This window comes from Ranitomeya imitator, chromosome 9, assembly GCF_032444005.1.
Source record: "Ranitomeya imitator isolate aRanImi1 chromosome 9, aRanImi1.pri, whole genome shotgun sequence".
Classification (NCBI taxonomy): Eukaryota; Metazoa; Chordata; class Amphibia; order Anura; family Dendrobatidae; genus Ranitomeya; species Ranitomeya imitator.
Window position 1 is genome coordinate 13727464 of NC_091290.1, and position 12514 is coordinate 13739977.

Here is a 12514-nt window from a genome sequence, read left to right on the forward strand (position 1 = left end):
ACATCTTACACAAGGATGACCGGCTAAAGACAATATCCCAAGACGCTCCGTGCTACAGGCAACCTCCACATTTAAGAAACATCATGATCCAAAGTTCATTGCCCTCAGACACACCGAGAGGAACTCATTCCCTGAGCTCAGTTTGTTTGTTTATTTAAAAGTTCATTTATTTATGTCACGTCTGTTCTTTTTTTTTCTTTTGCTGTTGTTTGTTTATTTTATGCGTCCATATATTTGTGTTTCTTCAGAAACTTTATTACACCATGCTTGAGGACGAGACCTAAGGCTATGTGCACACGTTCAGGACTTCTCGCAGAAAATTCCTGAGAAAAACCGGACATTTTCTGCAAGAAATCCGCAAGAAATCTGCATGCATTTTTGCCGCGTTTTTGCCGCTTTTTTTTCTGGACATTTCCCAATGCATTTTGTAGTGGGAAATCCGCAAAAAAAACCCCACGAAATTAATGAACATGCTGCGTTTTTTACCGCGATGCATTTTTTTGGCGGAAAAAAACGCATCATGTGCACAAAACATGCGGAATTCATTCTAAATGATTGGATGCTTATTGTATGCGGTTTTTGCGGTTGGATAGCGTTTTTATCGGGAAAAACCGCAAAAAAAAAAAACGCGAAAAAACAGCAACGTGTGCACACAGCCTAAGGCTATGTGCACACGTTCAGGATTTCTTGCAGAAAATTCCTGAGAAAAACCTGAAATTTTCTGCAAGAAATCCACAAGATATCTGCATGCGTTTTTTTTTTTTTCAGACATTTTCCAATGCATTTTGTAGTGGGAAATCCGCAAAAAAAAACGCAAAATGAGGCTATGTGCACACGTTCAGGAATTCATGCAGAAAATTCCTGTGAAAATCCAGACATTTCTGCCAGATTTCCGCAAGAAAACCGCATGCGTTTTTTTGCGCTGTTTTGACGCGGTTTTGACGCGGTTTTTGCCCGTTTTTCCCCGGACATTTCCCAATGCATTAGACAGTGGGAAAACCGTAAAAAAAGCGCAAAATTAATGAGCAGGTTCATTATTTTTCCGCAATGCGTTTTTCATGCGGAAAAACGCACATCATGTGTACAGAAATTGCGGATTCCATTATAAATGATAGGATGCTTAATGTATGCAGATTATTTGCGGTTTGATAGCGTTGATTAGCGTGAAACCGCAAATAATCTGCAACGTGTGCACATAGCCTTAATGAACATGCTGCGTTTTTTACCGCAATGCGTTTTTTTCATGGAAAAAAACGCATCGTGTGCACAAAACATGCGGAATTCATTCTAAATGATGGGGTGCTTATAGTATGCGTTTTTTTTGCGGTTTTATGGGGAAAACCGCGAAAAACACGCGAAAAAACAGCAACGTGTGCACACAGCCTTAATGAACATGCTGCGTTTTTTTTTTACCGCGATGCATTTTTTTTTCACGGAAAAAAACACATCGTGCACAAAACATGCTGAATTCATTCTAAATGATGGGATGCTTATTGTGTGCGGTGTTTTTTTTTTGCGGTTTTATAGCGCTTTTATCGGGAAAAAAACAGCCTATGTGCACACGTTGCAGATTTTTCGCGTTTTTTTCGGCGTGAAAAAAAACAAAACCCTTAAAAAATGCTTACATTAAGCATCCTATAATTTTTAATGCATTCTGCAATTTTTTGTGCACATGTAGCGTTTTTTTTTCTCCCCGCTATAAAAACGCATCGCGGGAAAAAAAAAAACGCAGCGTGTTAATTAATTTTGCGGATTTTTCGCTATGTTATTGCATTGGGGAAGCTCTGGTAAAAAACGCGAAAAATCCGCACAAAAAAAATGCAAAAAATACGTGTGCGGATTTCCTGCGAAAGTAGTCCGGATTTGCTCAGGAAAATTCTGCACACTTTCCTGAACGTGGGCACGAAGCCTAAGAAGTCTCGGAAGCTTGCTTTGTAACATCATTTATTTTATTTTTGTTAGGCATTAAAAGGTATCATAACTACAAGATGATACCGTTTGTGTTTGAAACTGTTAAACTGTAAAGCACTGCGGAATATGTTGGCGCTATATAAATAAAGATTATTATTATTATTATTAAGATGATCTTGTTTTTCTCACGGAGACGTTCTTATGTGCCCAGTGTCACATTTTGCATCTCTGTATGGAGAACACATGCGTCATCTTCCATATCGCGACGACCTCTTCCTTCCCGGAGAATACGAATAGAAGTCGCGGCTCGTTATAATAATTAGTCTGCGAAGCTTCGCACTTCCTGTCCCACTGACTCAGGAAGCAAAACACAGCAGCGTGGAAAGTGAAAGCAGGAAGCTTTCAGCAGAGCGAGGCCTGAGCCTGGAAAATCCTCATTGTTCTCTGCACAGGAGAAGGATCCACAGCTGCTGCCCGGACACGAGAAGGTGAACCGGGGGCAAAGGGCGTGTGTGTGTCCACCAAGGTTTGCACAACTCACAGGTGAGCAAGGAAAGAGGTGCAAAGTGGAAGAGCAAAACAACGTCTAGGAATCCAGAGAGACGGATCGAGACTTCCATGAGCGGACCACAAACCGCAGTTGAGAAGATAAGTCCCACCATGGCCAGCAGCGCCTCAGACGAAACCTCTCACCTCCCTCACGATGGCACGTGCGACGCCTGCGAGCCCGACGAGGCCAAAGAAGCGCTGGTCATCTGCGACGACTGTCATTTTTCCTTTTGTGACTTGCACGCTTCCGAGCACAAGCGACGACACGCCGCCCACAGCGTCAGAGATTTCGCAGAGCCGTCTCCAGAAGAAGAAGAAGAAGAGACGACCCCCGTAGAGGAGCCGGAGACTAAAGCGAAGCAAAGCGGTACGTCCGAGAAGAAGACCTGTCCCATACACAAGCAGGAGCTCAGCCTGTACTGCAAGGAGGACTCCAAGATCATCTGCGTGCTGTGCGCCGTGGCTGGAGACCACCGCCAACATCAGCTCATCACCCTCAATGAGGCCTACCTGGAAATGAAGGTACGGGGGCGCACTGGGGGGTTGGGGTCATGGAGTCGTCAAAAGATTTCAAGCTCCATTCATCATTTGTATTTGCTCACGTTCCTTTTTCTTTTTTTTTTTTTTTTTGCATGCTTTGAGCCAAGTTCTTCAAAATATCACACATGGTTCATGATTAAATCTTTATTTATTCTTGTGTTTTAACCTTTTTTTCAGCGTAAAAAAATTGCATGTTCCTCTAAAATGTTGTAAAATTTGTGCAAAAAAAAAAGCAAATATTTAAAGGGAAACTATCATTTAAAATAACACTATTAACCTGCAGATATGGGGTTAATATGCAGGTTAATAGCACTCTGGCATTAGCACTGAGAGCCCCGCTGCCTGGGGGAAATTAACTTTCTTCCCCCTGGCAGCTTATGGCACCGGCACTGGTTAAGTTACCACTAGAGAGCAATGGTAATCACTTCCCCGGCCCTGACTGACAGCCGGTCGGCTCTAATGCTCAGCTGCTGTCAGTCAGTGCCCGGAGCGTGGTCACAGCCGCCAATCCTGTGATTCCGAACGCTGCCAGGGAGAATAAAGTTAATTTCCTCCTGGCAGTGGGACTCTCAGTGCCGGCGCCGCAAGGTTTTCACAACGTTATATGGGGTTAATCTGCAGGTTAATGGCGTTATATTACATGACAGGTTCACTTTAATGAGTCACAACTGATGATTCAGCCGGATACACATGGAAACCCCAAAGCTTCCCCCCCCCCCAAAAAAAAACAACATAAAAAAAACAGACGAATACATATAAAATAGACTTTAAAAATGGCGGAAATTAAAAGAAGAATAAGGTGCAAAAATGAAAAGCGCAAAAAAAAAAAAACAACAAAAAAAGCGCAAATGCAATAATGAATCGAGTTATTCGTGCGTTACAGCGCATTCCCTGCTCCATTGCAGGTGACATCAGCGGGACAACCCAAGTCTGTAGGCTCTAATAGGGCACAGGTGGGTGTGAGGGTCTCTGTCATAGAGTGGGTGGCGTGGTGGGATATGTTCATATAGTTTTTTTTTTTTTGTAGTGGATTTTCCTTGCTGAAAACACATAAATCCATGATTAAAAAACAAAAACAAATTTTTGGGGGTCTTTTTTTTTTTTTTTTTTATGTGTTTTTATGTATGGGGCATTTTTCTGTTTCAGATGTCAAATTTGGCTCTTTTTTCAACAAGTGATGACATCTTTTTTTTTTTTTCCCGCTTTCCCCTGGGGTAACTGGTCTCTCTCCCTGCGGGTATGTATAGGGAAAGACCTGTCAGTTTATTGGAGCGGGTGGAGAGAAGGCTCCAGGAACCCGCCTGGATGACCAGACTCCTGTGTGACTTGTTCCCCGGCGGCTTTTAGGCTATGTGCACACGTTCAGGATTTCTTGCAGAAATTTCCTGAGCAAAACCGGACATTTTCTGCAAGAAATCCGCATGCGTTTTTACCGTGTTTTTGGTGCGTTTTTTGCGGCTTTTTCTGGAGAATCCCAATGCAATAATATAGTGGGAAATCCACAAAAAATCCGCAAAATTGATGAACATGCTGCGTTTTTTTCACGGAAAAAAACGTATCATGTCCACAAAAAATGCGGAATGCATTCCAAATGATGGGATGCATAATGTATGCTTTTTTTTTTTTTTTTTTTTTGCATTTTTATAGCAAAAAAACGCGAAAAATCTGCAAGTTTGCACACCGCCTTGCAGTGCTTTGACTACTGAAATAATAAAAAAAAAATGTCCTATTCAAAGAAAAAACAGCATAAAAAACATAAGTTTCTTTTTTTAGCCATAGATTTTTCAGCCTGAAATATTCACGTCAAAAAACTCTTTTGTGGACATATCTGAAGGCTTCCATCAGAGCCATAGGCAAGGTTCACCTGGAAGTTTTTTTGCTAAATAATCCACACACAAAACATATCACATAAATTGAAATTTTTGTTTCCACGTGAAAAAAAACTGTACAATTCATAAAAATCACTTATATGGTGCTGGGTTTTTTTCCTTTTGGAAAAAGAAACGTCAATTTTTGAGGAGTTTCTTTTCGAAAAATGCTCCGAGTTTGACCACTGAAGCAGGAAAAAAAATGCCCCACACATGGATAACTCATCGAACAACACCCAAAAAAACTTCTTTACTTGGATTTTTCAGCTTGAAAAAATCCACTTTAATTTTTTTTCCCATTGAAATAAATATGAAGCTTATTCAAAGGGTATTTGAAGCAGAAAAAAACACCTCCATATGAAATTTACCATGAGCCCCCTGAAACCCACCACCAATTATCACACATGGCCAAATTTATGGAGTATGCACACTTCGTTCAGGAACGTGTAATTGTGGGAAGGTAGTCAGACTAATCGCAATGCAATATGCGCCCACTGGAGCGAGTTGGCATGAAGCAGCCATTGGGACCAACCCAAGCTCAACGGAGCCGAGGACCTCGGAGGCAGGAGCAATCCTGTCACAAGGAAATTTGGCGTGCCCGCCGTGGGCCGTGAACCTCTAGGCGTGTACAGTGCCACCATTTGTTGAATAGGTATCTAACTTCCTGCATCTGGGCTTCCCTCCCATCTTAGACTTAGCTAGACCCTCATCTACCTCTTTAGATGAAATGCCCCTTGTATCGCCCATCATACACCCATAGCTGCCAACTATTCCAAATTTGCTTGGATTCCCCTAATTTTTGTTTTATACAATCCCAACAAAATTGTGAATATCCTAGGCTGAAAACACTTGGAACTCATTTTGGAGGGATTTTTCCCAGGTGGGATAGGGTGTGGGAGCTGCAGTACCAGGCATGACCACCAAGGTAATGTCAATTTCTGGAAAAACCCCTTTAATGTGTCCATTAGTGACAATTCTATGTCTTGTCCTTCCCTATTATAACCACTGGGAAAGAGCGGTTACCCCAGATCAGATTAAGTCTCATTAGACAGTAAATCAGGCCTGGTTACCCATAGCAACCAATCAGAAGCCAGCTTACATTTCTCAAACTGCTGTGGAAAAATGAAAGCTGTGCTTTGGTTGGTTGCTGAGAGCAACGTGGCCTGTTTTTACTGTGAGATGAGTTTGAAGCGCATGCTGGGGGTCTATGTTTATAGCCTGGGAAGGAGGCAATAAACATGGAGCTTCCTAGGCTATTAATATCAGCTTACAGCTGTCTACTTAGCCTTTACTGGCTATTAACAAAGGGGTCACTGCCCCAAAAAATGACATGGGGTCCCCTCAATAATTAATAACCAGCAAAGACTAGGCAATCAGCTGCGGACTGATATTAACAGCCTAGTTAGAGGACATGGATATTGGCCCCCTCCCAGACTAATCATAGAATCATAGAATGTTAGAGTTGAAAGGGACCTCCTGGGTCATCTGGTCCAACCCCCTGCTCAAGGCAGGATTCACTAAATCATCCCAGGATACAAAGGACACCAGCTGCCCCTGAAATGGTGCATACTTACGATGCGCCAATTCTGGTGCTTAGCCTCCGCTCTTTCCACTTGCCCTGGTGCGGTGGCAAGTGGGGTAATAGTTGTGGGGTTGATATCAGCTGTTTTATGTTCTCTGACATCAAACCCACCTTACTGGTGTCAGCTCTCGGCACTGAAGCTGCGTTCGCACACGCAGCTCAGTGTCTGCTGGATGACAGGCGGAGTGGTCGCATTTTATGTGATCGCTCAGCAAAGCATCAATAAATGATTGTACATTCAATTGGAAGAGTGTTTCAAGTGGGGACCACAAAGTTCTGTCCTGGCCCCAGTATTGTTCAATATTTTTTATAAATGGTCTAGATAAGGGAACTGAAGGTAAACTAATCAAATTTGCAGGCGATGCAAAGCTAGGAGAGATGGCTAACACTAGAGAAGACAGAGAAACCATTCAGAAGGATCTAGATAAGCTTGAACAATGGGCAGCGACTAATAAAATGGTATTTAACAGGGAGAAATGCAAGATTCTACATCTGGGCAAGAAAAATGGAAATTACATCTATAGAATGGGAGGAATAGAACTAAGCAACATCATGTGTGAAGACTTGGATATATTAATTGATCACAGATTGCACATGAGTCAACAGTGTGATGCAGCAGCAAAAAAAGGCAAACACAGGTCTAGGATGTATTAACCCCTTTCTGACCTCGGACGGGATAGTACGTCCGAGGTCAGATCCCCTGCTTTGATGCAGGGCTCCGGCGGTGAGCCCACATCAAAGCCGGGACATGCCAGCTGTTTTGAACAGCTGACATGTGCCCGTAATAGGTGCTGGCAGAATCGCGATCTGCCCGCACCTATTAACTAGTTAAATGCCGCTGTCAAACGCAGACAGCGGCATTTAACTACCGCTTCCGGCCGGGCGGCCGGAAATGACGTCATCGCCGACCCCGTCACATGATCGGGGGTCGGCGATGCTTCAGAATTGTAACCATAGAGGTCCTTGTGACCTCTATGGTTACTGATCGCCGGCAGCTGTGAGCGCCACCATGTGGTCGGCGCTCACAGCACACCTCCATTTCTGCTACATAGCAGCGATCAGCAGATCGCTGCTATGTAGCAGAGGCGATCGGGTTGTGCCTGCTTCTAGCCTCCCATGGAGGCTATTGAAGCATGGCAAAAGTAAAAAAGAAAAGTTAAAAAAAATGTGAAAAAAATAAAAAAAATATAAAAGTTTAAATCACCCCCCTTTCGCCCCAATCAAAATAAATAAAAAAAAAAAAAAAAAAATCAAATCTACACATATTTGGTATCGCCACGCTCAGAATCGCCCGATCTATCAATTAAAAAAAAGCATTAACCTGATCGCTAAACGGCGTAGCGAGAAAAAAATTCGAAACGCCAGGATTACGTTTTTTAGGTCGCCGCGACATTGCATTAAAATGCAATAACGGGCGATCAAAAGAACGTATCTGCACCAAAATGGTATCATTAAAAACATCATCTCGGCACGCAAAAAATAAGCCCTCAACCGACCCCAGATCACGAAAAATGGAGACGCTACGAGTATCGGAAAATGGCGCAATTTTATTTATTTATTTTTTTTTTTTAGCAAAGTTTGGAATTTTTTTCACCACTTAGATAAAAAATAACCTAGTCATGTTAGGTGTCTATGAACTCGTACTGACCTGGAGAATCATAATGTCAAGTCAGTATTAGCATTTAGTGAACCTAGAAAAAAAGCCAAACAAAAAACAAGTGTGGGACTGCACTTTTTTTGCAATTTCACCGCACTTGGAATTTTTTTCCCGTTTTCTAGTACACGACATGCTAAAACCAATGATGTTGTTCAAAAGTACAACTCGTCCCGCAAAAAAATAAGCCCTCACATGGCCAAATTGACGGAAAAATAAAAAAGTTATGGCGCTGGGAAAGAGGGGAGTGAAAAACGAACACGGAAAAACGAAAAATCCCAAGGTCATGAAGGGGTTAAGAGAAGCATAGAGTCTAGATCACGTGAAGTAATTATCCTCTAACATGCTAGGATTCCATGAATGTGTGGATCTGGGAAATATTTTTGAATTGATGATGGAAAGGGCTTGGATATGTGGTTTGAAGGAGATATCAGAGTCAAGCATTACCCCCAGGCTGCGATCTTGTGGGACTGGGGAGAGTGGGCAGCCATTGACTTTGATGGACAGGTCTGTTGGGGGGGGGGGGGAGGGGGTTGAGTGAGATGATGAATTCTGTTTTATCCATGAAAAGTTTTAGAAATTTAGCAGAGAAGAAAGAATATGGGATTTTGGTTAGTAAGCAGGTGATATTGGGTCCAGAGAGGTAGATCTGTGTCATCAGCATAGGAAAGACACTGAAAGCCGTGGACATGCTCCTTTTTTTAATCTGCTGCGTTTTCTGTGCAGATTTTTCCGCACCATCAGCACAGCATTTTTTTTTTTTGCCATTTACTTACATTGTACTGTAAATCACTTGCGAAACCGCAGCATTTCTGCACGGGAAAAAAGAGCTGCAGGAAATCTGCAACGTGTGCACATAGCCGTATACTTCTGAAATCTTGCGGAAAGTCCATAGCGTGTGGGAATGTACCGTACCTTTAAGATTATGTCTGGTGGGTGACACATGGAGACTCAAGCAGGGGTTAACCGTGCCCAGCATTACAAGTTGTAAGGGCATGTTAGGAGTTGTAGTTTCACAACAGCTAGAGTGCCCTGGGATGGAGCATATCGTTTAATGGTCACGCCCAGTGATCAGGGTATGCTGGGAGTAGTAGTGTTTAGTGCTTTTTTTTTTTTTTATTTTTTTTACCGAATAACACAATCTTGACGTGTAATTTAAACTCTCATTGATTTTTTCTGTCCTGCGTATAATGAATAGAGATTTTTCATCTGTTTTCTTTTGGCTTATAAAGCCCAACACACGCGTTTCAGGTCGTTAATTGATCTCGGGTAATGACAGTGCTGCTTTCATCTTCCTGCTGCCTCAGCATGACTGTCATACCCCGACGCACGTTACGGGCCACATTCTCATACCGCACAACTGGGCTTTGAAATGACTTGACGGGACGGATAGACGTGTTCTAGAAAAATCCGGACAGTTTATTAGTCATAAATGGGGGCAGTGAAAATGATTTACTGTTCTCTAACGAGAGAAGCAACAGACGTGGAAGTAATGTAACTGGAGAAAAGATGGGATGTGGACCGGAAAAAGAAGAAAAAAATTTTTTTATGATGAGACATTTTCAAGATCTCTGCTTGCTTTCATCCAATAGGAACTTTCCCTATTTGCTTCCAGTTTATAAATATACATCCTGGTTATGGTATGGATGCAAAAGTGCAAGACTTAAAGGGATATTCCCGTCTCCAAGATATATCCCAATATGTAGTTGGTGTAATAATAATAATAATATTACCAAATACCTCCAATTACAAATGTAGTATAGTTTTTCTGATTCACTGTCTCTTTCTTCATGTGCAGGACCTTAGGTATCCATGGTTATGACCATTAGCAACTAACTGTCACACTATCAGTGGTCATAACCATGGATACCTAAGGTCCTGCACATGACGAAAGGGACACAGTGAATCAGGACAACTATACTACATTTCTAATTGGAGGTATTTGATGATATTATTATTATTATTATTATTATTATTACGCCTACTACATATTGGGATAGGATCTTGGAGATGGGAATACCCCTCGAAGCCTAACATGGCAGATATTTTCAACAGAACTTCTGCTATAAATCCGGAAACATAGTTGCAGCAAAATCTATGTGTTGGGCCTCATTCAGACATTTGTTGTTTTTTCTATATTTATCAAAGAGTTAACTTGTACCCATTAGCATCAAAGGAGCTGTTCACATGACGCTTTTTTTTTTTTTTCCCTGCAGAAAAATAAAACGGAGACGTACGTTTTTGATCTAGTACCAGATCCCCGCGCGCTTCCACTGAGTGACAGGTCTGGCCCTTGGTGTGTTTTATCGGGAGGGACCTGTCAGTCAGATACACTGACTGTCTCTCAGGCTTAGATACATGAACAGGAATTTTGGGAAACAATACCAATAATTTCCCTTTCCATTATGAAGAGCGCCACTCTTGATCTTAGGCCATGTTTGGTAATGCAGCTCGGCAGGAATGGGTTTCAGCTGCGATATTAGACAAGAGTAGAGCAACTTTTACTTTCTCGCTCTCCTCCTGCCGTGGTAAGGAACAGATGATTTGCCATGGGGGCAGGGAAGGCAGATAAGAGACTTGTCAGAGGAAAGAATGTCTGGATTGTGAACTATTTCGATAAATTGTGATTTTTTTTTTTTTTTTTTTTTGGGGGGGGGGGAGTGTTCTGCAATCTGTGACGTTACGTTGTATTCTAAAAGGTCTTTAAAAACTTATTTATACATTTTTCAAAAAAATAAAAAAAACTGAGTTGTGTCTGTGTGCAGCCGCCACTGGGGGGAGCTCATTGCATGTGTGTGTATACAGATCATAATAAAGGGGTTACTACTCCCCAAAGTGGTTCAAATTGATGTAAATGTTACCGCTCTTATTTACTTCTGCAATCCAGTGCCATATGTCACCGTTACAACAAGTCCGTTCTTCCTCCTGAATCTTCCCCCATCACCTTTGAGTAATTTTATTCAGAAATGGAAGGAATCGCAGCAACTCGGCCACGAAGTGGAGACCCGGTAACGTTACAGAGCGGTGGGCCGAGTGTTGAGGAGCAGAGGGCAGAAAAGTCACCCACACTCCATAACTGCAGAGTCCAGACCTCCCCTGTAATCAGCACAAACACTGCACCCCCCCATCAGGAGCTTCATGGCCAAGCAGCTGCACACAGCCGTACATCACCAAGCACAATGCCGAGCGTCGGATGGAGCGGTGTAAAGCCGCCACCACTGGAATCTGGAGGAGACGTGTTCTGTGCAGTGACGGATCGCACTTTCAGATTTGTGGGAACAATTTTTGGGGAGGCCCTTTATTAGGCCAGACCACTGTATTAGGCAGACCTCAGCCTGAACTGGTGCGGGGTATAGAGACCAGTAATGTCCACAGAATAGCTATTTCTTTGTCCTATTGTCAGATGATTTCTAACCTTTGCTATAACAACCGCCGCCTTCTTTCTTGTAGAATAGAAAACCCGCTGACCTGAAGCTTGCCATGGGCGAAATGGTGGAGAAGTTAAAGGAGCAGTGCGCCAACTCCACAGTAAGTGAGCGTGCGCGTCCTGCCCTCTGTGTCCCCTGCTGCTTCCCTCCGCTGCTTTCTCTCGCTCGCTTTCTTGCTTTCCACGCCGCCTGGGAAACACTTAACTTTGGGTTTGGATACCATTCAAGTAGTGTCGTCTCCTCTATAATTAATGGGCTCGTTGGGGCATATGTAATCAGTCGCTAAGGAACGCAACAACCATTTCTTCCCGCTGCCTTTAGACGATTGACGTGGTTCAGCTATACAAAAATGCCATCCAGACGCAGAAAATCACTTGCACTAATTAATTTGCGACCTCCGACGCAGTGCAGAGAACGGATTTTAAAGGCTTATCTCATCTTCTAACTTCAGGAGCACGCTGCTTCTCTTCCTCCATGCTTGCTGGGTGGCGCTGTGCTCCTGATGATTGACAGCTTGAACCAGCAGTATGACTGCTCCGCTAACCCGAAATTTGCTTTCTCCAATGCTGCTCTGCCTTTGCAGCATCGGAAGAACAGCCGGACACTGAAGCCGGCCAGATTGCTGAACCCGACCAGCTACAGCGCAGCACTCGCAAGCTCTACAGGAAAGTGATTGTAAGCGCTGCGCTTCTAGCTTAGGGGACTGACCACTTGTGATGGACTGCAGAGGTGGCCAGTAACCTAGGCCCAACCGACCACTCCATTCCTATTATTATTATTATTATTATTATTATTATTATTTATTGTTATAGCGCCATTTATTCCATGGCGCTTTACATGTGAGGAGGGGTACACATAATGAAAACAAGTACAATAATCTTAAACAATACAAGTCATAACTGGTACAGGAGGAATGAGGACCCTGCCCGCGAGGACTCACAATCTACAAGGGATGGGTGAGAATACAGTAGGTGAGGGTAGA

The 12514-nt window shown here is 43.0% G+C and overlaps 1 protein-coding gene across 2 annotated transcripts in view; it reads left to right on the plus strand.

Moving 5' to 3' along the window:
• Window positions 1-2269: 2269 nt before the first annotated feature.
• TRIM44 (tripartite motif containing 44) overlaps window positions 2270-12514 on the plus strand; it is a 66106-nt gene continuing 55861 nt past the window's right edge. For both annotated transcript variants that reach the window (XM_069739944.1, XM_069739946.1), the window contains exons 1-2: window positions 2270-2982; window positions 11555-11632. In XM_069739944.1, coding sequence (XP_069596045.1) covers window positions 2530-2982; window positions 11555-11632 — 531 coding nt within the window. In that variant the 5' untranslated portion in view covers window positions 2270-2529. The remainder of the gene's footprint in view (window positions 2983-11554; window positions 11633-12514) is intronic.